Genomic DNA, 23,222 nt, shown 5'->3' on the forward strand with positions numbered 1-23,222 from the left:
CAGGGGGAAGGGGTTAGAGACAGTGAGGGACACACATACAGTCAGGGAGAAGGGGTTAGAGACAGTGAGGGACACAGACATATTCATAAAATCGCGGATTGCGGGTCAGAGACAGGACAGACAGTCACGATAAGGCGGAGTGGTGAGGGCGGTTAGAGACAAAGAAAGAAATACTCATAGAAACAGACACTCAGACAGGGAAAGGTGGAGGGGGATCAGGGAGAGACACACATCGAAACTGTGAGAGGGCCAGACACAGACAAGGTCTGAGACAGGGACAGAAACTTAGTGAGCGAAGGGGTGTTAGAGAGAGGGAGATACGGCGAGGCTGAGCGGTGAGGGGGTCAGAGACAGAGAGACAGACTGGGGTTTCAGAGAAAGAGAGACATACTGTAGGCTGACACCAACACAGAGACAGATAAGGAGAAAGATCGTCGGAGAGAGAGAGAGAGACAGCAGAGCGGATAGAGGATCAGAGATATATGAATACAGACACATACAGGGTCAGGGAGAGGGGTTCAGACGCAAAGACTGCCACAGAAAGAAAGACAAATAGGGAGATATAGATACACAGAAACAGGCAAACAAAGAGACTGTGACAGCGCTGAACGGGATATAAAGTCAGACAGCCCAGGAGAGAGCGGGTACAGGGAGCCCCAGACCAGGAACGACAGGGGCCTGTTCCGGCTGTGCCATGTCCGACTCAGAGGATGAAATTCACGACCGGCAGCTAAAGATCGTCATCTTAGGGGACGGCGCCTCAGGAAAGGTGAGCGGCTTGGGGGTCCTGAATCAGAACCTGGCAGGGGACCCAGTCTTGTTTGCTGGGATCCCTCACTACAGCGAACATTGATGTAAATCATTCCTGATCTCGTATATTAACTCCTAGTTTCCCTTGCAGACTTCTTTAGCAATGCGTTTCGCCCAGGAAGCTTTTGGGAAACAGTACAAACAAACAATTGGATTGGATTTTTTCCTGAAAAGAATATCTCTACCAGGTATGAACATTCGACAAAGTTTCACTCTGTGCAAAGTGTAATAATGTTAATCGGAGTAGTTATATGGTTAGTATAAATATTGCATCTGTGCGAACTTCCCATATTATCTTAAATTCTTAGTCCAACATGTATAATGGAAGATGTCCATGTGAGTTGTCACCTTATAATTGTGCTTTCCCTAAAGTGGTGGCACAGTGTGCCTTTGCCTTTCTTGGGAACTAGCTTTTAGAGCTAGGGTCCTCATGCGGGTACACTTTGCGTTGGGAGGGCAAGAGCTGAGATGGGAGATATTTCTCTGTGCCCGGGAGGCCAATTAAGGAAGAGCATCCTAGCTTATCACCAGCCCATGGGAGTGGGTGCTTAGTGGGGCTTCTTTCTCTCATTGTATGCTCCATCCTAGCAGTGATGTGATGAGACATCCTAGAACATCACAAAACACTTTCCAGACAGTTAAGTACTTTTGATATTTAGTCATTGTTGCAATATGGAAAACAAAGTGGTCAATTTGTGCAAAACAAGTTCCCACTGCAAAAAGACAATGACTAGGTAATGTTAAACAATGGTCCTGTCAGGCTCTCAAATGGTCACAAAAGATCCCATGGCTATTTTGAAGACGAGTGATGCTGCTTTCTCTCGTTTCCTGGGCAATATTTTTCCTTTAATCAAACTTAAAAACAGATTATTTGATCATGAAATCATTCCTGCTTTTGGGAGCTTGATATGCAACAACACTCTATCTGAAACATTAATTTCAGAATTATTTAACACTTTCCCATCAGACAAGGGAGAGCGGGGACAGGGAGCCCCAGACCTGGAGAGTCTAGGGCCTGGTCTGGCTTTGTCATGTCCAACTCTGAGGATGAAATTCATGACCAGCAGCTAAAGATCGTTATCTTAGGGGATGGTGCCTCAGGGAAGGTGAGCGGCTGGGGGTCGTGGGCTGTGAATCAAAACCTGGTAGGGAACCCAGTCTTGTTTGCTGGAATCCCTCACTACAGTGAACATTGATGGAGGGGCTGATATGGGGGAATGGGATTGATGAGGGATGTGCCTCTCTTTTCCGAATAGTGGATGGGCCGACCATTGCTATCCTACTGCTGGTCGTGAATTTCATCCTGAGTTGGACATGGCACAGCTGGACCAGAACCTGGTCTCTCCTGGTCTGGGGCTCCCTGTCCCTGCTCCCCCCTGTCTGATGGGAAAATGTTAAATAATTCTGAAATTAATGTTTCAGATAGAGTGTTGTTGCATATCAAGCTCCCAAAAGCAGGAATGATTTCGTGATCAAATAATCTGTTTTTAAGCTTGATTATGGGAGAAATATTGCCCAGGAAATGAGAGAAAGCAGCATCGCTTGTCTTCAAAATAGCCATGGGATCTTTTGTGACCATTTGAGAGCCTGACAGGACCATTGTTTAACATTACCTAGTCATTGTCTTTTTGCAGTGGGAACTTGTTCTGCACAAAATGACCACTGTGTTTTCCATATTACAACAATGACTAAATATCAAAAGTACTTAATTGTCTGGAAAGTGCTTTGTGATGTTCTACGATGTCATGAAATACACAATAGAAACCTGAGTTTGTTTTCTCTCTTCTGTCTTTTGCTTTTTCTATCTTTTTTTCCTTTTCTCATTTCTTTCTCTATCCTTTATTTTTACAGTTTTCAAAAATATTCATTTAAACTTTGAAACACTACCATTGTGATGAATGAAAAAGCTGGCACCGAGTTGCCCTTTTATTTAGTCTACTCATAACTGTAACTTTCTTTTGGAAACTCATTTTAATTTAACAGAGAACTTTATTTTGTTCAATTGGCATTCTTCGTGGTCTGCATAGAGGTTACAACTCCGTCTGGACATTGAGGCAAACAGTTTTTACAAAACTTGTGAAGGAATAATTTTGGCTGTGCATCTTGGAGTCTTCCCCATTGGAAACATACATCAGGACTTTGGGCACATGACTATATGGTTACAAAATTGGCTGAGTGATAGGAAATGGAGAGTAGCATTCAATGGACATTTTTTAGGTGGGAGGAACGTAAATAATGGAACTCTCCAGGTGTCAGTATTTGGACCCTTGCTTTTGCTGATAAATATTAATATATCTTGACCATGCTGTGCAGTGGACGCCTTCAAAGTTGGCTGATAACACAAAATTTGGAAGAATTGTGAACTGTGAAGAAGACAATGTTGTACTCCGAAAGAACATAGGCCACTTATCTGCCCACTCTACCAACTTGTCTATGAAGTTCAATGTAGAGAAGTGTGAGGTGATGCATTTTGATAGGAAGAACATGTGAAAGATAATATAAAATAGGGGGCACAATTGTAAAGGGAGCTCAGGAGCAAAGGAATCTTGGGTGTGCAGAGATTACTGAAGTTAGCAAGACCGGTTGAGCAATTGACAAAACATGCATTATCTGTCTTCCACTTTATTAATAAGGGCATAGAACACAAGAGCAAGGAAACAATGTTGAATTTGTTGGTAATGTTGAATTTGTTGAAGACACTTCTTAGATGGCAGCTGGTGTATTGTATACAGTTCTGGTTGCCTCATTATAGGAAGGATGCGAATACATTGGAGAGAGTGCAGTAGTGATTTAAAAGGATGGTTTCAGGAATGGAAAATTTCAGTTATGATAATACAGTGAAGAAGTTGAAACTGTGCCTCTTGGAGAGTAGAAAGCTAAGAGAAGATCTGATAGAGGTTTTCGAAATCATGAATGGGCTGGGTAGAGTAGATAGGGAGAAACAGTTCTCACCTATAAATTGATCAAGAGACAGAGGCCACAGATTTAAAGTGATTTAAAAAGGAGCAATTGTGATGTGAGGAAAAAAAATCGTTTTCACACCGCGAGTAGTTAGGGTATAGAATGCACTGCCTCAAAGTGTGGTGGGGCCAAGTTCAATTGAAGCATTCAAGAAGGTGTTGGATTATTATTTGAATAGAAATAATGTGAAAAGGTATTGGTGGGGGAGAGGGGCAAATCAGGAGATTGGCACTTGGTAATGTGGTTTGTTTGATGAGCTAGTGCAGTTATGATGGGCTGAATGGCCTCCTTCTGCACCGTAACACCTCTGTGAATCTATGATGTAATTTTTCAATGTTTCTCGGTGAGGTTTCTTCTTCCTGTCTGTTCCACATCCTTGAAGACCGAGTTGGTTTTTGTAATTGTTTTTGCTGTGTGAATTTTCCTTGCACTTTCTGAAAAAAAAGTGTCTTGTCACTGCAAAGCCTTTTAGCCTCTCTTTGATTACCATACATTTGTTGGTCCTGGACTCTGATATGGAAAGGAGAAACATTTCTACTTCAATTTTTTTTATGCAGTAATGGTCAAACTGAGCAGACTGTGAAATATAGAATTGAGAAACTTAAAGATGTCAAAAAAGAAGCAGGAGCTAGAACCTAATTTGGAGTTAAGAAAAAACAAAAACTTATAGTTCTATTAGTTGCTTTATCTTCAAAGTAGGAATTAGTATTGTATTATTGTAACCTCATCAATTTTTAAGGAATTATTTTTGCACTGTGTATTTTGTTCTTTTTTAATTCATCTCTTACACCTTTCTGGAGAGGTTTGTGTAAATTCCTCCAGAAAGATTTGTCAAGAATTGGTATGTCTTGGTGGGATTTCGATGTACCATAACAGATAAGAGTGAGGCCAAAGCTGACTGTATCATGTGTAGTATGGTGCTTCAAGGATCTCCAATTTCATACTGAAAAGGAAGCTTGCTTAAAAATTAGAGATAACAAGGCGTAGAGCTGGATGAACACAGCAGGCCTCGCAGCATCAGAGGAGCAGGAAAGCTGACGCTTCGGGTCTGGACCCGGAAGGCTTTCCTGCTCCTCTGATGCTGCTTGGCCTGCTATGTTCATCCAGCTCTACACCTTGTTACCTCAGATTTTCCAGCATCGGCAGTTCCTACTATCTCTGAACTTGCTTAAAAATTACCTGTCTGTTTCTGCAATAATATAGAAACCAGTTATGGATCCTGTTGGAATAGATTTTCTGCTTTTTGATTATTAAGCAATGAGAACCTGGCTTTGCTCTCATTAGAAGTTGGCATTTTGTGTTGTATGCAGCTTAATTTGTTTTCTTTCCTTCAGCGACTAATTGTGAAATACTTAGATAAAATTAATCTGTCAGTGGAAGAATTCATCCACTTATAGCTCAACAATCTTCTCTCTCTGATGTGGCCACATGTAAGGATTTTATTAATTTGTTGTTGACCCAGCAGAGGAGGGAAGTATCACTGACCCACAGAATCTAACAGCATGGAAGGAGAACATTCAGCCCATTGTGCCTGCACCGGCTCTTCAAATGAGTATATGGAAGAGATGCTTTTGAAACTGTTGCCACACGGAAACAGACCACTGAATTACATCAGCCCATCTAGTTTACCTTTGCAACATTTAAAAATTAAACTTCAAAGACTCTCAAAATTGATCCCATTGATTCCGTACCAGACTTTTGAATAACCAATCCCAGACTTTGAGAATAATGAATTCTTGACAACCAGTTTGTATCTTAAAAAAAACTTAGCAATTTATTTACAATACAATAACTTTAGTCGAGCAAAATTAAACAAAGTTATACAGTTGGTCTAAAATATAAATCCAAAAATTTTTGTTTTTCACTCCCATTCACACAAAAGACAGACAAACCAATGTAGTTAAGGAATAATTTTTTTAAAAAAACTGGCCAGATTACTTAAGTGGTTTTCACAATGTATTGTTCCACAGGCATAGATAATGGTTTCTTCATTGATTTTCTGAAGCGGTCGATCATTCCGAACAGTTCTGAAGAAGGATCACTGGGCTCAAGCTGTTAATTGCTTTCTCTGCACAGGTCCTGCCAGACCACCTTAATTTCTCCAGCAATTGCTATTTTTGTTTGACATCTTAAGCATTCACAGTTCTTTGTTTTATTCCAGTAAAATATTACTCTTGTTGATGATAACGTACACTTGTTGGAAGGCTATCTCTTTCTGTCATGTGCATTATATTTAAATAAAGTGATTTTCCATAATTGATTACAGCTCAGTGATGCATTCTATCTTAGATGGTCTCCAAGGCAGATGATGCTGTTGTTTTCAGTGAGGTTTCTCCTATGGTTTCCTGTCACTACTTTCTTACCACTGTAGCTTATTGCGATCTCCTACACTAGCATTTTTCACTTTTTTTTCCACTGTCCAAAACAGATGTCTTTTTCCTGTTTCTTTTGCTGATTTGCCACCAAGAATTCCAGTCTTACATTTCAGACAAGTGCTCTTCTTATTACTACTCTTTTATCCTCCCTCATAGTACTTCCACATGACAATCTCACTGCTGGCAAATCTCCCACTACTTAAAAGACCAATGTTTAAACAGTATTATTATCTAACATGCAGTAAGCCATCGGGGATCTGCTCATTTTCATCAGCTTTCTTCACAATTCCTATGATGACTCCTTCTTGGGATGCAAAACAAAGGTGTGATTTGGTCACCAGGGCTATACTGTCAGTGTTTGGATGGCTTAAGTAATGGAAGGTATAATTAGTATTGGGCATCTAGTAATGAGCATGTTATCTTCATCCTTGAGTTGCGTTTCCTTCAAAATTATAATCATAGAATCTTTTTGCATACATCTTTGGTGTGTCATGTCCGTGCCAACTCTAAGAAAGAGCTGTTCAATTTAGTCCTACACGTCAGCTTTTTCATGACTCAACAAATCAGTGATCTTGAATTATATGGCCATCATCATTTGAAATTTCCTCTGGAATTTGATCTTTGCTCCAGATATGTGCAAAGTAATTTCTGCTTATTTCCCCTCTAGTTTTTTACTCTAGTTACTTTAAATCTAAGACCTCTGATTACTGACTGTCTTGTCACTGGAAATCATTTCTCCCTACTTGCTGTACTAAAATGACTCATCATTTTGAATCTTTTCAGGAGTGGGAACAATTTCTCCCTACCTACTCTGACCAGACCACCTTCAATTTTGAAAACTGTATCAGTTCTCCTCTTCAAGGAAAATGATCTGAACTTCTCTAATGTATCTTCACAACTGACATTTCTCATCATTCTTGTAAACGTCTTCTGCTGCTGTCCAATGCTTTCACATCCTTCCTAAGATGTGGCAGCCAGGACTGTTTTTAAAATCCAGCTGAGGTTTAACTAGAATCTCATAAAAGATCAGCATAACCTCCTTATTCTTGAATTCTCTGTGGCTATAAATAAAGCTCATGGTACTGTATGCTTTTTAAACTGCCCTTTCTACCTGTCCTGCTTTCTTTCATAACTTTTGCATATATATACATTGAGATTTATTTGCTCCGCATACCTTTTTTGCATGGGACTATTTATTTTATAGCCTCTTCATGCTGTTTGTACTAGAATGTATCATTCCCACATTTCTCCACATTGAATTTCATGTTCCACTTTTCTGCCTATTCCACCAACTTGTCAGTATTCTTTTGAAGTTCTACTTTGTCCTCCTCACAGTTGATAATGCATCCAAGTTCTGTGTCGTTTGCAAATTTTGAAATTGTCTTCTGCCCATCTAAGTTTAGATCATTAATATAATTCCGGAAAAGCAAGGGTCCCATTACTGATTCTGGAGATTTTCACTGCAAGCTATTGCCCACTACTTCCTGTTTCCTTACACATAGACAATTTTATATTGACATTGCTACTGTCTCTTTTATTCCATGAGCTCCATCTTTTATGTGGCGCAATATCAAATTCATTTTGGAAGTTTATACACCACATCAACAGCATTATTTGAATCAACCCTCTCTGCTACTGCTTCAAATACTTCCAGAAATTTAGGGAAACACTATTTTCCATTAATAAATGCATAATTAATTAACCCTTATCTGACTAGCAATCTAGAAGTATACCCAGGGAATTTATTAATTAATGTTTACTTATGATGAAAGTACATGAAGAATGATTTCTGTGAAGCATATCTAATTCAGATGACACTTGTCTTCCTTTTATTTGCAATATCTCTCCAAACTTTTTTTTAACTTTTTAAAATTGTTGTTTTCCTTCCTCATTCCATTGGCTATCATAAGCTTGTATCTTGAAAGTACACGTTGATTTAGTATTGAGTCATAGGGCTTCACTGTTGAACTTAATGGTCTCTTTGAGCCCCATTCCTAAAATGATCTGAGTATTAAAGGTGAGCATTAGTGTTCCAACTGCAATGATTGGGCATTGAATCGGAGCCTATACTTTTATCTGTCTTTCTCAGTTACTCATTGGAGTTACTGAAACATCACGAGAACCCAGAGGGTAATACCTTTTGTCATCCACTTCTTCTGGTTGAGTTCTTGACCATAAACGATGGCTCAGTGCTTAGCACTGCTTCCTCACAGTGCCAGGGGCTCAGATTTGATTACACTGTCAGGTGACTGTGTGGAGTTTGCACATGCTCCCGTGTCTACATGGGGTTGTTCTGGGCGCTCCGGTTTTCTCACACAGTCCAGAGATGTTTAGTTTAGGTGGATTGGAGATACTAAATTGCCCATAGTGTCCAGGGATGTGCAGGCTAGGTGGATTAGCCATGGGAAGCAAAGAAGTTCACTATGCAGCAATTCACCAGGGTTACCTTGAAACTGTTTCATAGTTCTGTGACAAGAATGGACAAGACCAGTAACACTGTGGACTTGCATTTTCAAGTTTCTTTCCAAGTCATACTGTTCTAATTTGGATGTAGATGCCACTATTCCTTTATCACTTGGTCAAAATTCTGCAAATTCCTATCTAACATCATCAGTACAATGCTTGTAGTGCTTCAAAAGCATCTACCACCACCATCTCTGGGCAGCTAAGAATGGGTATTAAAAGTAAACATGTCAGAACTTGCATAAAAACTTGTACATCTTGAATACTTTGGTGCAAATACTTTCTGTGCTACTGCATACTTCTATCACTTTTGTGTTAAATTTACTTATTTTGATTAAAAAAATGTTTAGATACAAGCCTTTGAAAATTTAGTTTTCAGACAGTTCGTTGGATTTGCTTCAGAAACAATCAGCTTCTGTGAATTATTTATTTTTCAAAAAAATATTGCTTTGAAATTTTCATAACATGCTCGGAATTTCTTTGGTTTAAGTTTGAGTTGTAAAAGAAATGCCCTTCTTTCACTTCAGTGACTGGCAATGTAGAAGGCTAAGACCAACTTTGGTTACAAATGGAAAGATGAAAAGCTTAGAATTGAGTGGAAGCATTTTCAATTCCATGTGAAATCTTCACCACTGAAATATTAAAAATTGAGCGTTCTTTTATAGATTTTAAATATGCGAAGTGTTTTGAAACTGCCAAAACATCAGAATGATGGTCAAGGAGCACTCACTGCAAAGAATCAGCTTGAAAGAGATGAGTTATTGTCCCACCTTACATGGGCTCATAGAGTTTTGATTAATATAGAATATTCCTCTTCTTAAAGGATCCACTGTAAAATATGTTTCACTAGTCATTTGGGAGGCATCCAGTAAATAAGTTTATTCCCATGAATGGATTATTTCAGTCTTGTTAATGAAAAATAGCCAAAGTAATGTTTTTAGTTCCATCCTTGGCTTTTGACACTTAAAATAAGGTTAAGAGTTATGCCAAAAATATTTTACAAGGCTATTGCAAGTCCCACTGGTGGTTTTAAATTCAGCCCAGTATGAACTGGTCAGTGTGCTGGCTTAATGTTTTTAATGCAGTGAATGTAAATTTGTTGTTTTTTGTTTATTTCCTCCATTCGTACTGTTTGTCACTTATTTCCTGTAATATATGGTTATTGAAAAGAGAGACAGTCCTTGAAACTCTCTCAAAAAAGATTTCTATTGTGCATTTGTTAAATGTCTGCTCTCTTAATGTATTAACTGTAGTTGCTGAATGTAGACTGCTGCGAAAGACATGGTACTAAATTTTAAACACTGAATTTTTTTTGTTAGTCTGTACTTCAGATATTAATCTGATATGAATACAAATATTATATGGCTTATTACTTATTTAATAATTTTCTAATGGCTCATGTAAGCATACACTTCATATCTAGATTCTTTTGTGACTCCATATTTAGAGAATGTGTAACCTCCTTCCATGATTTTAAGATGACGTTTTTGTTAGAGTTGGGACAAAGTAAATACTCATCCAGTGATCCTTGCATGTAGCTATTTTAGTTATTCAAATGAGATTAATAATTAAGCATCGGGTTTGATGTGCAGACCTCATATTGAATATCCCAATCAAGCATTCAAAGGAAGCAATTCTATCTACAACAATGATGTCACTTTAACTTTTGCTACTCAACTGGCATTGTGGCAGAATGGGAAATTGACTGAAATCATTTACTTGTTTTTGTATGTTGGAAAATTTAATTCTAGTTCATGAACAATTGGTTCTAAATTACTCGTCTGTTTCTTTGTGTAGGTAATTTAAATGTTACACTGCAAGTCTGGGATATAGGTGGGCAAACCATTGGAGGAAAGATGTTGGACAAGTACATTTATGGAGCTCAGGTAAGAACTTTCTGATTAATCTCCATAAATACTAAAACAAGGTAAATATCTAGATTTAACATTGACATTAATAGGTAATAATTACCTAGATTGTAAAACATTAAAATAACAATATTTGTGCATTTAGAGTCAAGAGTTATTGAGCTGTACAGCATGGAAACAGACCCTTTCGTCCAACTCATCCATGCCGACCAGATATCCTTAGTAAAAGTAGTCCCATTTGCCAGCATTTCATTCATATCCCTCTAAACTCTTCCTATTCAAGTACACATCAGGTGCCTTTTACATGTTGTAATTGTATCAGCCTCCACCACTTCTTCTGGCAGCTCGTTCCATACGTATATCATCCTCTGCGTGAAAAAGTTGCCCCTTAGGTCCCTTTTAAATCTTTCCCCTCTCACCTTAAAACTATGCCTCTAGCTTTGGACTCGCCCACCCGGGGAAAAGACCTTGTCTGTTCACCCTATCCATGCCCCCCATGATTTTATAAACGTCTATCAGCTTACCCCTCAGTCTCCGAAGCTACAGGGAAAATAACCCCAGCTTATTCAGCCTCTCCCTGTAGCTTAAACTCTCCAACCCTGGCAACATCCTTGTAAATCTTTTCTGTACCCTGTCAAGTTTAACAACATCCTTCGTATGGAGTTGTTGGTTTGCCAAACTGACTGGTTTTCGTGCAAACGTTTCAAGCTCCTTCTAGGTGACATCTTCAGTGCTGTCTAGTCTCCGTTGAAGCGCTGTTGTTCTGTTCCGTTCTGAATTTATATGGTCTGGTCTGTCATGATGGGTAGGTCTGTTTCTGGTTTTGCTCCGTAGTGGTATGCGGAGGGGGTCTGTTTCAACATGTGTCATAGATCCATAGAATCCCTGCAGTGTGGAAGCAGGCCATTCGGCCCATCAAGTCCACACTGACCCTCCGAAGAACATCCCGTCCAGACCCACCCCCTACCCAATCTCTGCATTTCCCAGCCTCGACAGTATGGGCAATTTAGCATAGCCTAATCGACCTAACCTGCACATTTTTGGATTGTGGGAGGAAACCGGAGCGCCCGGAGGAAACCCACGCAGACAGTCGCCTGAGGCTGGAATTGAACCCGGGTCCCTGGTGCTGTGAGGTAACAGTGCTAATCACTGAGCCACTGTGCTGTCGTTTGTTTATTGCACTAGTGGTTGCCTGTTTATGGAGGCCTGGGTTTCAACCACTGGCGCCATAAAGGAACATGTTGAAATAGTCCCCATCTACGTACCACTACGGAGCAAAACCAGAAACATAATTACCCACCATGACAGGACAGACCACATAAATCCAGAGTGGAACAGAACAACAGTGCTTTGATGGAGGTTAGACAGCACCGAAGATGTCACCTAGAAGGGGGATGAAATGTTTGCATCAAAACCAGTCAGCTCGACGAACCAACCAACAACTCCAGTCACAACCCTAACTACAGATCTTTGCTAAAACATCCTTCCTAAAGCAGGGAGACTAGAATTGCACATAGTATTCCAAAAGTGGCCTGACCAATGTCCTGTACAGCCGCAACATGACCTCCCAACTTCTAAACTCAATGCACTGACCAGTAAAGACAAGCATACCAAACGCCTTCTTCACTGTCCTGTCTACCTGTGACTTCACTTTCAAGGAACTATGAACCTGCACTCCAAGCCCTCTTTGTTCAGCAAAACTCCCCAGGACTTTGCCATTAAGTGAATAAATCCTGCCCTGATTTACCTTTCCAAAATGCAGCACCTTACTTATTTCTAAGTTAAACTCCAACTGCCACTCCTTGGTCCATCTAATCAAGATCCCGTTGTACTCTGAGATAACCTTCTTCGCTCTCCACTACACCTCCAATTTTGGTGTCATCTGCAAACTTATGAATCATATCCAAATCATTTCTATAAATGACGAAAAGCAGTGGACCCAGCACAGATCCTTGTGGCACACCGCTGGTCACAGGCCTCCAGTCTGAAAAGCAACCCTCCACCACCACCCTCTGTTTTCTACCTTTGAGCCAGTTCTATATCCAAATGGTTAGTTCTCCCTGTATTTCATGTGATATAACCTTGTTAACCAATCTGCCATGAGGAACCTTGTCGAACGCTTTACTGAAGTTGAAATAGATCACGTCCACCGCTCTGCTGTCATCAATTCTCTTTAATTCTTCAAAAAACTCAATCATGTTAGTGAGATACGATTTCCCACGCACAAACTCATGTAGACCATCCCTAATCAGTCATTGCCTTTCCAATTATGTATAAATCCTGTCCTCAGGATTCCATCCAACCAATTGCCCACCACCGATGTTAGGCTCACTGTTCTATAGTTCCCTGGCCTTTTCGTACCACCTTTCTTAACTAGTGGCACCATGTTAGCCAAATTCCAGTTTTCCAGCATCTCGCCTGTGGCTATTGATGATTCAAATATCTCAGCAAGGGGCCCAGCAATCACTTCCCTAGCTTCCCACAGACTTCTAGGGTATACCTGGTCAAGTTCCATTGATTTATCCATCTTTATGTGTTTTAAGATGTCTAGCAACCCCTCCTCTGTAATATGGACATTTTACAAGGTGTCGCTATTTATTTCCCCACGTTCTCTAGCTTCCATATCCTTCTCCACAGTAAACACTGATGCAAAATACCCATTTAGTATCTCCCCCATCTCCTGTGGTTCCACACATAGACAACCTTGCTGATCTTTAAGGGGCCCTATTCTGTCCCTAGTTACTCTTTTGTCCTTTATGTATTTGTAGAATCCCTTTGGATTTTCCCTAACCCTAATTCCAAAGCAATCGCATGTCCCCTTATGGCCCTCCTGATTTCCCTCTTAAGTATACTCTTACTGCCTTTATACTTACAGAAATTTTAAGTCATTGCCCTATTGAAACAGAGATTCTTGAAATTATTTGAATTCCTTTTATCTACAGGGACTGAGTTATGCAAGAATATTGTATAACTAAAAAAAAAAGCATGATAGATGAGTTTAATGGAGATGCATTTAAATTGCTCAGTGTTTACAGTAATAGACAAATGTTAGGTTGTACGTAGAAGTCCATGTGTGATGCAGCAGCCTTCTATATGTCTTTACCATTGTTGGCAACTGTTGCTGTCAGAAGTGATTTGCATTTAAACAAACATACTTTCCAGTGTCATTTTCTGTTTTGTGCTTTTTTCCATTTTAGTTATATACCTGAAAGCCCTGTGTGCTTAGTGCAACAGGTAAAATGGTATACTTATGATAAAACTAAGAGCAAGATAAATGCTGTTTTGAGTGGGCATAATAAATTCAAATTTAATTAACACCAGACTTAACGTTTAGTTTTAATGTAATTATTTCACGATTAAAACAGACCTTTACCTTTGAAATTCTTGCATTTTTGTACAGTTATCTTTGGAATTCCAACAGGGTGTTTTGATATGTATAAGATTTTGGGAATCTAATTTTGATGTCAGTATTTACAAATGATAGGAATAGGTTTGAAGTACAAAGAAAGTCACAAGATAAAATATGCCAAGGCTGATTTGTTCTTTTCAGCAGAATATAACAAAGTGGTAAGGTGCATTTGATTGAACCCACCCCTCTCATGAAGAAATGCGTTTGCAGGTTTTATGGACTAAATCTTCAGAACATAGAAGTTGTATATGCTTTTCTTTAAAGTTTTTTTTGTAAGCTTATTTCTTGCAATAAATATTTTTGAATAAGCCTATATTTGCTTAGTACTATAGAAATTGAGTACTTCTGATAGAAGGTACATGCTGTTAAAGCTTTTTGTCTTGCATTCGTCAGAACAGATGCAAGAATATTATATTTCAAAGAAAACAACATTTTCAATTTGGATGTATTCATATGCAGAGACCTGTCCTCTTCAGAAAATCAAAACCAAACTATTAAATATACTTTGGAGTTAAACTTCATTGTTTAAGCGTCTACATACATGTGTGTGTATTGTTATTAGTAGAAAAGCATTAAATATGTCAGACATAGTTATTTTGCTTTATATTTGACTGTCTGCCTGCTTTCTGCCCTTGTATTTCTCACTTTATTTCATTTTATCTTGCACATAAATGTTTTCACTTCATCCCATTGTTTTACAGTCTGTACTACACACAGTTAACTGTAGGTTTATTTTTCAGTTTTATATTTTTATCCATATAGAATTTATGTTTGGAGAATTGCCCTGAATTTTCTTGTATTCCGTCACTGTGATCAGATCCTCCACGGATACTGTTACTTCGTCTTTCCTTCCACATAATCTTAAATCCACATTCTCGTAAATTTCACATAATCATTAGTATCACTGGACTATTAATCCAGAGATTCAGATAATGTTCTGGGGACTTGGGTTTGAATCCCATCATACCAGATGGTGGAATTTAAATTCAATTTCAAAAAAAATCTGAAATTAAGAGTCTAATGCTGACCATGAATCCATTGTCAATTGTCAGAAAAACCCATCTGGTTTGCTAATGCCCTTTAGGGGAGGAAACTGCCAACCTTACCTGGTCTGGCCTACATGTGACTTCAGACCCACAACAATGTGGTTGTCTCTGGGGAATTAGGAATGGGCTTCGCCTGCAACATCCTCATCCAATGAATGAATAATAAAAAACGTCACAAATGTAGCACAAACTATAAGAATTCAGCCCATCAAGTCTGTGCTATGTTTTGTTTTTATAGATCTATTAAATTAATCCAAACAAAACAGCAATTGCTGGAGAAATTTAGCGAGTTTGGCAGCATCTGTAGACAGAAACCAGAATTAATGTTTCAAGTCCAGTAAACCCTTCTTCAGAAATGGCGGAAATCTTAACTCAGACCAGCTGAGTTTCTCCAGTAATTTCTGATTTTTTATTTCAAATTGCTAGCATCCACAGTTCTTTGTTTTATTAAACTCATCCAAAGCCCCGTCGTCTCTCCATTTTCCCATCTTTTTCAAATCTTTATCCGTTTTTCTTTAGAAGGATTACTGTTGAATCTGTTTCCATCAAACTTTTAGCCAGTGAATTCCAGATCGTAATGGCTTGCTGGGCTAGTAAAAACCAAAGAAGGCTTCCTGTTTCCTCCTGTTCTTTTACCATATGACAGAATGCATGGATATTGCAAAGGTTATGGGTCTGGGCAATATTCTAGTAATAGTACCAAAGACTTATGCTGTCAATGTACCCAAGCCCCTAGCTAAGCTGGGTTTAGGAAACTGGAGACAAAAAGAGCCCCCAAAGAATACAAAGATTACAAGAAAAGTCAAAGACAGAATTAGGAGGGCTAAAAGGGCCATGAATGTCTTTGGTAAAAAGCATTAAGAAAAATCTAAAGCTTACATAAGGCGCAAGAAGGTATTTAGGAAAAGTGTACGTCCACTGAAGGACAAAGGAGGGAATTTATGTGTGGAACCAGAGGAAGTGGGTGAGGTCCTCAATGAATACTCTGCATCGGTATTCGCCACCTTCAGTGGACGGTGAGACTCGGGAAGAGTGTGTTGACATTCTGTGGCACGTCAATATAAAAAGGGAGAAAGTGGTGGGTGTTTTAAAAAGCATTAAGGTAGACAAGGCCCCAAGACTTGATGGAATCTATCACAGAATGCTGAGGCAGACAGGTGAGGAAGTTGCTGGGACCTTGTACGAAATCTTTATATCCTCTTCAGCTACAGGAGAAGTCCCAGAGCACTGGAGAAAGCCAACGTCGTTCCTTTGTTTAAGTGTAGTCCAGGAAATTACAGACCAGTGAGCCTTATGTCAGTGGGAGGGAAATTATTGGAGAAGATTTTTAGAGATAGATTTACCACGTTTGAAAAAAATATGCACTTATTAGCGAAAAACAGCATGATTTTATGCACGGAATGTTGTGTCTCACAAATGTGATTGAGTTTTTTGAGAGTGTGACAAAGATGATTGACGAGGGCAGGGTGGTAGATGTTGTCTATATGGACTTTAGCAAGGCCTTTGACAAGGTCCCTCATGGCAGGCTGATACAAAAGGTGAAGTCACATGGGATCTGGGGTGAGCTGGTAAGATGGATACAGAACAGGCTTAGTCATGAAAGACAGATCGTAGTGATTGAAAGATGTTTTTCTGGCTGAAAGTCTGTGAGTAATGGTGTTCCATAGGGATCAGTGCTATGACCCCTGTTGTTTGTAAAATATATATAAATGATTTGGAGATGCCCTGATTAGTAAGTTTGTAAATGACACAAAGATTGGGAGAGCAGCACATAATGAGGAGGATTGCCAGAGGATACATCAAGATATTGATAGGCTGGAGACTTGGTGGAGAAATGGCTAAATAGGTTTAATCTGGACAATGTAAGGGTAATGCATTTTGGAAGATCTAATGCAGGAGGGAACTGTACAGCAAATGGCAGAATGCTTTGCAGCATCAGCATACAGAGGGGTCTGGGCTTACTGGTCCAGAGTTCCATGAAAATGGCAACACTAGTGGATATGGTGGTTGAGAAGGTTATAGCATGCTTGTTTGAGGTATAGAGCATAAAAACTGGCAAGTCATGTTGCAGCTGTATATTCCTTTAGTTGGGACATTTGGAACATTGTATACAGGTCTGGTCACCACACTACAAGAAGGATTTGGAGACTTTGGAGAGGGTTCAGAAACGGTTAACCAGAATATTGCCTGGTTTGGAGAATATTAGCTATGAAGAGAGATTGGACAAACTTAGTTTGTTTTCACATGAACAAAAGATGAGGGACAGCCTGATAGAAGTTTACAAAATTATGAGTGGCATGGATAGAATGGACAGTCAGAGTCTTTTTCCCAGGGTAGAAATGTCAATTACTAGGGCACATATTTTAAAGTAAAAAGAGGTAAGTTCAAAGGAGATGTGAGAGGCAAGTTTTTTTACATAGAGGGTGTGAGAGGACGAGGTGGAGACAAAGGTGGAGGTGGATACAATAGCACCATTTAAGAGGCATCTTGACATATATCTGAATAGGCAGGGAATAAAGGAACACTGACCATGTAAAGGTAAAAGGTTTTTGGTTTAGAAAGGCATCATGTGTTGCGCAGTCTTGGTGAGCCAAGGGGCCTGTTCCCATGCTGTACTGCTGTTTGTTTTAAGCTGTTCCAGTTTAGTTAGAACATTGGTATCTAGCCACTAATGTAGCAAATTGTTCAGATTTGTCCTGTCCACAAAAAGCAGGATAAATTCGACTTGAACAATTCACCTCATCAGTCAGTACTGAATCGTCATCAACGCAATTGTGATGGAAAGTTTGAGTCATACCTTGCACAAAAGATGGTTGTGTTTGTTGCAGACCAATCATTTCAGCCACAGGGCATCACTGCAGCAGTTCCTCAGTTCTATACCCAACCATCTTTAACTGCCTTACCAATAATGTACCCTCCATTATAGATCAGAGATGGGAATGTTAGCTGATGATTGCTCCTTTTTTTTGCACCATTCATGACTTAGACACTAAAGCAGTTTGGGCGCATGTGTAACAAAACCTGGGCAACATTCATGCTTGGGCTGATATGTGACAAGTGGTGTTCACACTTCAAGTGTTAGGCAATGATTCTTCACAGGAAATAATTCAACCATTGCCCTTGAGTTCAAGTCCCACTTGCCCCATAACAACATGTCTGAACAGGTTGAATAAAAAATATCTATAAATACTTGACTCAGGAGTAGAGCCAGAGGCTGGGAATTCTGCAATTTGCTTGGCTTCTCAAGATGGCCTGTTTGCCATCTATAAAGAAGTAGTTAGGGTTGTAATGAAATACTCTTGACTAGCCTGGATGAGTGCAACTTCAAAAACACTCAAGAAGTTCTATCATCCAGGACAAAGTGGATCACAAACCTTATACCACCTTCAACATTCCCCCCCTTAATTTCTAATGCACAATTGTTCAGTGTGACTATCTACAAGATTAACTGCAATAATTTAAAAAAAACTCCTGAGACAATACCTCGACCTATGACCTTTATGACCGCCACTACGTCAGTGGACAAGGCAGAAGATACATGGGAACACCACCATCTGCAAATTCTCCTTCAGTCCACCCACCATCTTTGCTTGGAACTATATTGTTGTTATTTCATTGTCACTGGGTCAAAATCCTGAAACTTCCTTCTTCCCTAACTGCACTTCTGGTGCACTTTCACCATGTGGTCAGTTTGCAATGGGCAATTAATGCTGCCCTGGCGAGTGAAGCCCAAATCTTGTAAGTGAATTTTTAAAAATCATCTTGGTTTTCAGGAGCTCACTTTTCATTATCCAACTATATACTTGTGTAGTGATTGTAACAACGTCAGCTCTTGGACATCATAGAATGTGACTTCCCTGATTGGTGCTGTTAATCTGGTCCAATCAGGGACCCCTGCATGACATCAATATGTTGAGTGTCAGGGATACTGACACTCTTGTGCCTGACGCTTTGTCAGGCAGTACTATAGTCAAGGACTGTTCATTTGTACATAAAGGGTGACTTGGTGATGGAATACCAGCCTCTCGCTGATACAGTCATTTAATGACAATAAGTATTTGTGCTGATGTTTGGGGTGCATGGACTTGTAGAACATCAGAATTTCAAAAATTCATCAATAATCTCAATTTCCATTAAACTTAAAGCCACAATAACACAAGGAAAAAGCATTTTCCTACAGTATTTAAATTGGCCCACAACAACAGGCATAAGCAAACAACAAAAGTTTTATTTCAATATTATAGACACACACAAACCATTATCTGAATCACCTCTTCCAGAGACTTGTAAGCCAATGCTTTTGTGTCATATATATACATAACTTGAAAATTTTATCCAGGTAGTTACTTTTTATTATTTCATCTCAGATCTCAGTCTCTGATTTAAATTTACCAATGGACAGTGATCTTATAATAGGTTCCACTACATTATTTCCCCCTGGTTTAGTAGACTTTGAACATGTGCAGTTTACTTTTCAAACATCCACGCCACAAATCACCCTTCACAGATTGTTGTATTGCTGAAGTTAGCTAGTAGTGATAGCCCAATTTCACGTAAAATTCACATTTAGATACTTAAATTCATGTTTTCTTTTGTTAATTTGTAAAGAAGAAACATCTTTTTCTTTAATTGGGACTTGTTCAGTTTTAGCTAAGTGACCTACAAGTATCAATTCAATGTTTTCTTTCTTGCAAATACAAAGAACAGGCATCTAGTTATTTATTGGTGAGTCAGTGTTTGAATGGTCAACAATATTGCAGCTCTGCATTCTATGGGGTTTTTAGTCCTTACCTAGTATAATCTGTTGAGAGTGAGTCTTTATTTAAATGAGTTGTTCCGATATTTGGGGAGAAATATCAACACTTATACTTTCAGTTATTCAACTCTTGACATAAAATAGCACAATTCTACAAATACCCAAAGCTCAGGCAACATATATGGCAAGAGAAGCTGAGTTACCATTTTGGATCGGTGATCTTTTGTCAAAACCAGACCAGGGCCAGATGTCAGAAAAAAAAATGCAAGGAAGGTAATGCTGGTAATGATTTATGATCCATGTTTTGCTTCTTTATTTGTCCCATTCTCGCTTTTGTCATTTTAATCAGCCCTGCCTTCCTTCCCAACTCAGTCCTTCCTCTTTGTTCTTAACAGTTTCCTGTTTAGAGGTGAGCTGTAGTTTACTATGAAGCAAGTGAGTGGCTTCCTATTGTGAAGCACAGGCTCTTCAAGCACCATTCTTGGCTCACAGTTAGGATTTATTTGATACTACCTCTTTAAAACTCATTGTGCAAAGTGAGGCTTATAGCTCCTAAGTTAAAACAGTTTTCTATTAAACCCTATGCTGAAGCTCTGTTTAGAAGTTTGTTGTTGTAGTTTCCTTGGCAACAAGTTTTCAAGGGTTTAAAAATGGATTTTCAAATATATAACTTTTGTGAACTTGGATGTGTTTGACATTTCATTTCTGAATTTAAGTGAGTAGCTTTCAAAACACACAGTCGTGATGACTTCTGGAATGTACTTTTTTCAAGGATAAAATGATTCTGCTCAACAAAGGCAGTGAAAAAATATCTCAGATCAGTTAATATTTCTAAAGAACTAAGAAAAAGGTAGGAACTGTATTTAAAAGCGCAATTCAAAATTCATTTTATTTTATCTACTTGAGAAAAGTCTTTCTGTTGAAATTTGTACCAATTTTATCATTAGTTATCTGGTTAACTGTTTGCTTAACAAGTTTGCTTTCAAATGTTAATCTCGCAGACCAGGCCTATACTGTTTCAGTTTTGATGACTGTCAAGTGAGATCCTACAGAGGATTAAGATAGTCCAGTACGTAACATTGTCAAAGAGGGCTTTCTGTTCATTTTTCTTGGATTGTTACTTAAATTTTGTCTAGATCTTGTGGCAAGTATTGACACTGTCTTAAATGGTTTGGAGAGTTGGAATTTAGCTGTGAAAGTGATCCAAGATATCTGAGCCAAAATAATCAAGTATAAGGAGCTGCAAGAAAACCCTGATTTTTTTGTACTGTTGTAAAAATAAAACACCCAAATCCTCTGGGGAGAAATTCACATTTCTTGTGCAGTACATGCTGGAGCTTCTAAATCACTTCCTCCCTTAATGCAATGCCTAGTACTGTTAGATGTCGATTTTATAGAGGCATGATTGCTATTGAGCATAAATTGAGTTTCAAGGATGGAGAATGGGACATTTAATGTTAGTGTGTTATTCATAACATTGAAGCATGTGTGCCTGTTTTTAGATTTGTGTTTGCTCTGCTTACCAGGAGTGACAGAACATTGAGTGGTCCTAAAGTATATGGGATTGTGCATAATGGGGAGAAATAAAAAAAAGTTCATCAGAAAAATCTGGATTATTGTGTAATAATTACAATCTGGAAACTAGTTGTTTTACCCTGTAAATTCACATCTTTGTCCTTAATAAACAACAATTCTAATCATGGTTAACTGTTTCATTCTCATTTCTCTTTTACTTCCATCTCACTTAATCACATTTCTCATGTATTCTTAAATGTTGATTTTGGTTGTTGCTTTAATCGCTATTTCTGGCGAAGTCTCTCTGTTTTTGTTTTAATAAATGTATTTCATGCCTTATCTCCTAAATCTCTTTTATTTCATCTTGTGTCTATAATCCTTTGTTCCTAATGGCTCAATCAATGGAAACAGACTGTTTGTTTCTATCGTCTCTGTCACGATGCTTTTTCACTTTAAATACTTCTATTGAATCACTACAATATTTTTAATGTAGCAAAATGTGCACCGATGTTTCAGGTCTTTTTGGCGCTTGTTTTCCTTATAGTGAGTGAAACTTTTACTGAATCTGAATAATGCTGTTGCAGTTTTAAGAATTCTTCCTGAAATGTGGGACCTTAAACTAAACGTAGTGCTTCACCTGTGATTTTAGTAATATTTTGCATGGATTCATGTCTTCATCTCTGTTTTTTAAAAATTCTATAGCTCTAGCCGTAAATCCTGGTTAAGGCCTTAGCCTTTTGAGCTGCTTTTAATAAATTGTGAACTGGGCTACCTAATTTCCCCTGCTCTTCCATATCTTTCATCTTTGAGTAAAAATGCATTTAACTGCATTGAATTCCTTCTGCCAAATGTTTACCAGTATTCTCTTGCAACATTTCTTTGGTTTTCAGAGTGATTTACAATGCCTTCTATTTTAGTACAACTCCCTCCAGACCTATATGAAAATCATTAATGCCCTTGGTGAGCAGAAATAGAACATTTTGGAACATTGCTAACTGCTGTCCACTGTGCTCTGTTTTATTCTTTCTTGTTTGTCTTTTCTCTGCTTGTAATTTTTCCTGTACTGTCTTAATTCCTGCTGTATGTCATTTATGTATTTCACTTTGTCTGTTTCAACCTTTCTTTTTAATCTTTGAGTGCTTTTATTTTCCTTGCTTTCTCCTTCCTTAACTTAAATGATTCCTTGTTACTAGAACTTTTGTCTGATCATTAAATATTAATTTGTCATAATAGTTTATGGTATTCATGGTTACATTTAATAGTGTATTTTGCATGCAAAAAAAAAAGTTTACGTCCATATATGTAGAAAAAAGTGATCACAAAATGTACTATATTTTCGTGGGAAAGTTGGAGAAAATGTAAAGTTGATTAGTAGACTTAATAAAAAATAAACTGGTTCATCATGAAGGAAGATGTTCAGTTACCTCTTAAAATAATTAAAATAGAGAATTCACAGAGCAGAACAAACTTAGAATTATTTAAGGTACTGTGAATGTCTAACCAAGAGGCAGATAATTAATAATAACATTTCTAAAGTGCAAAGAAATATTCTGTACTACTATGTATCCCCAATTAATGGACAGTGTATCCTTTCGAAAGTTGAACATTGCAGCCCATTTATGAATTACAATGTTTAACTGCCAGCATCTTTCACTGGTCCACTTGATAAAAATAGTACCATATTGGTGGGTTTTTTTGCCTTGTTTTGGACCAAATGGATGTTTTTTAGCTGCATTTGCAAACAGAATCACAAAAGACTCTTTTTCACATGGCAACAGGAAAGTTCCCATATGAAAAAGATTGTAATGGAGCGTAATAGTTTTTATACAGCCGAAGACTAAACATTCATTTATAATTATGACATAAAATGGAATTGCTAAAATTGTGTGTGGTGTTATTTGTTTGTGAGATGGGGCAGAGGTGGGTAGAGAGGAGGTGGTGGGCACTGGGTTTGGAGTTTAGGTGGTTGGTTGTGTCTGGTTGTAGGATCACGTGAGCAGGTGTGTTTGTGCCCATACT

General features: G+C 38.5%; 1 protein-coding gene across 3 annotated transcripts in view; it reads left to right on the forward strand.

Moving 5' to 3' along the window:
- Positions 1–6: 6 nt before the first annotated feature.
- Positions 7–23,222, forward strand: part of rab28 (RAB28, member RAS oncogene family) — a 191,232-nt gene continuing 168,016 nt past the window's right edge. For all 3 annotated transcript variants that reach the window (XM_048604540.1, XM_048604533.1, XM_048604528.1), the window contains exons 1-3: positions 7–769; positions 902–998; positions 10,407–10,495. In XM_048604540.1, the coding sequence (XP_048460497.1) occupies positions 695–769; positions 902–998; positions 10,407–10,495 (261 nt within the window). In that variant the 5' untranslated portion in view covers positions 7–694. The remainder of the gene's footprint in view (positions 770–901; positions 999–10,406; positions 10,496–23,222) is intronic.

The sequence above is a fragment of the Rhincodon typus genome, chromosome 1 (assembly GCF_021869965.1).
Source record: "Rhincodon typus isolate 14 chromosome 1, sRhiTyp1.1, whole genome shotgun sequence".
Classification (NCBI taxonomy): domain Eukaryota; kingdom Metazoa; phylum Chordata; class Chondrichthyes; order Orectolobiformes; family Rhincodontidae; genus Rhincodon; species Rhincodon typus.